This window comes from Gloeophyllum trabeum (assembly GCF_000344685.1).
Source record: "Gloeophyllum trabeum ATCC 11539 unplaced genomic scaffold GLOTRscaffold_00003, whole genome shotgun sequence".
In the NCBI taxonomy this organism is placed as follows: Eukaryota; Fungi; Basidiomycota; class Agaricomycetes; order Gloeophyllales; family Gloeophyllaceae; genus Gloeophyllum; species Gloeophyllum trabeum.
The window spans coordinates 2,984,657-2,985,290 of NW_006920412.1; the positions used below are offsets into that span (position 1 = coordinate 2,984,657).

Below are 634 nucleotides of genomic sequence, written 5' to 3' on the forward strand. Positions count from 1 at the left end.
GGCCTTCAAGTAATCCTCCGGCCAGTGTGGGATGTGTCTAACCGGTCCTAAGCCTAACAATGTCGTCTATAGTCTTCGAACAGGCGTATTCACTACGACGCACATTCGCCATGTCCGTTGTAGTGACTACGCCGACGAACGTGAGCTCGCCGCAGGGAATGCGGTTTGCCTGGAGTACTCGAGAGCTCGCGACACGGAAACAGTCCATGTCGACTTTCGAGCACTAGGCAAGCCACAGTCGAGTGCCATTCGGAGAAGTGGGGAAAGGTGGCGGCGTGCTGAACGGGAGCTAGCGGTAGGGGGAAGCTGACATAGCCACAGACGGACGGACGGGACAGGGTTATAGACATAGAGTACATAGACGATCAGACATTTGGCAAGCGACCGGAAACAAGAGAGCATGAGATGGAGAGGCGGGATGATGAGGAATCAACTCCGGCGTTGCCAGTGGGCGCGCCACTTCAAATCGACGTCGACGCTCTCACCAAGCTCAGGCTCTCACACCATCCTTGACCACTTCCGCGTCCATAAACTCATCCACTCGCGCTGATGTCCTCCCGCTCCTGGCGCATACAATCGCGATGCTTTCCATCGGATGCGTAGAGGGCGCAAGGAATACAATGTAAATCTAGTT

General features: G+C 55.4%; 1 protein-coding gene across 1 annotated transcript in view; it reads right to left on the bottom strand.

The window, feature by feature from the left end:
• GLOTRDRAFT_91991 (uncharacterized protein) overlaps nt 1–208 on the bottom strand; it is a gene marked incomplete at both ends in the record, with an annotated part of 3,620 nt that extends 3,412 nt beyond the window's left edge. Inside the window, one exon of the mRNA XM_007865569.1 lies at nt 104–208. Coding sequence (XP_007863760.1) covers nt 104–208 — 105 coding nt within the window. The remainder of the gene's footprint in view (nt 1–103) is intronic.
• Nucleotides 209–634: the final 426 nt, after the last annotated feature.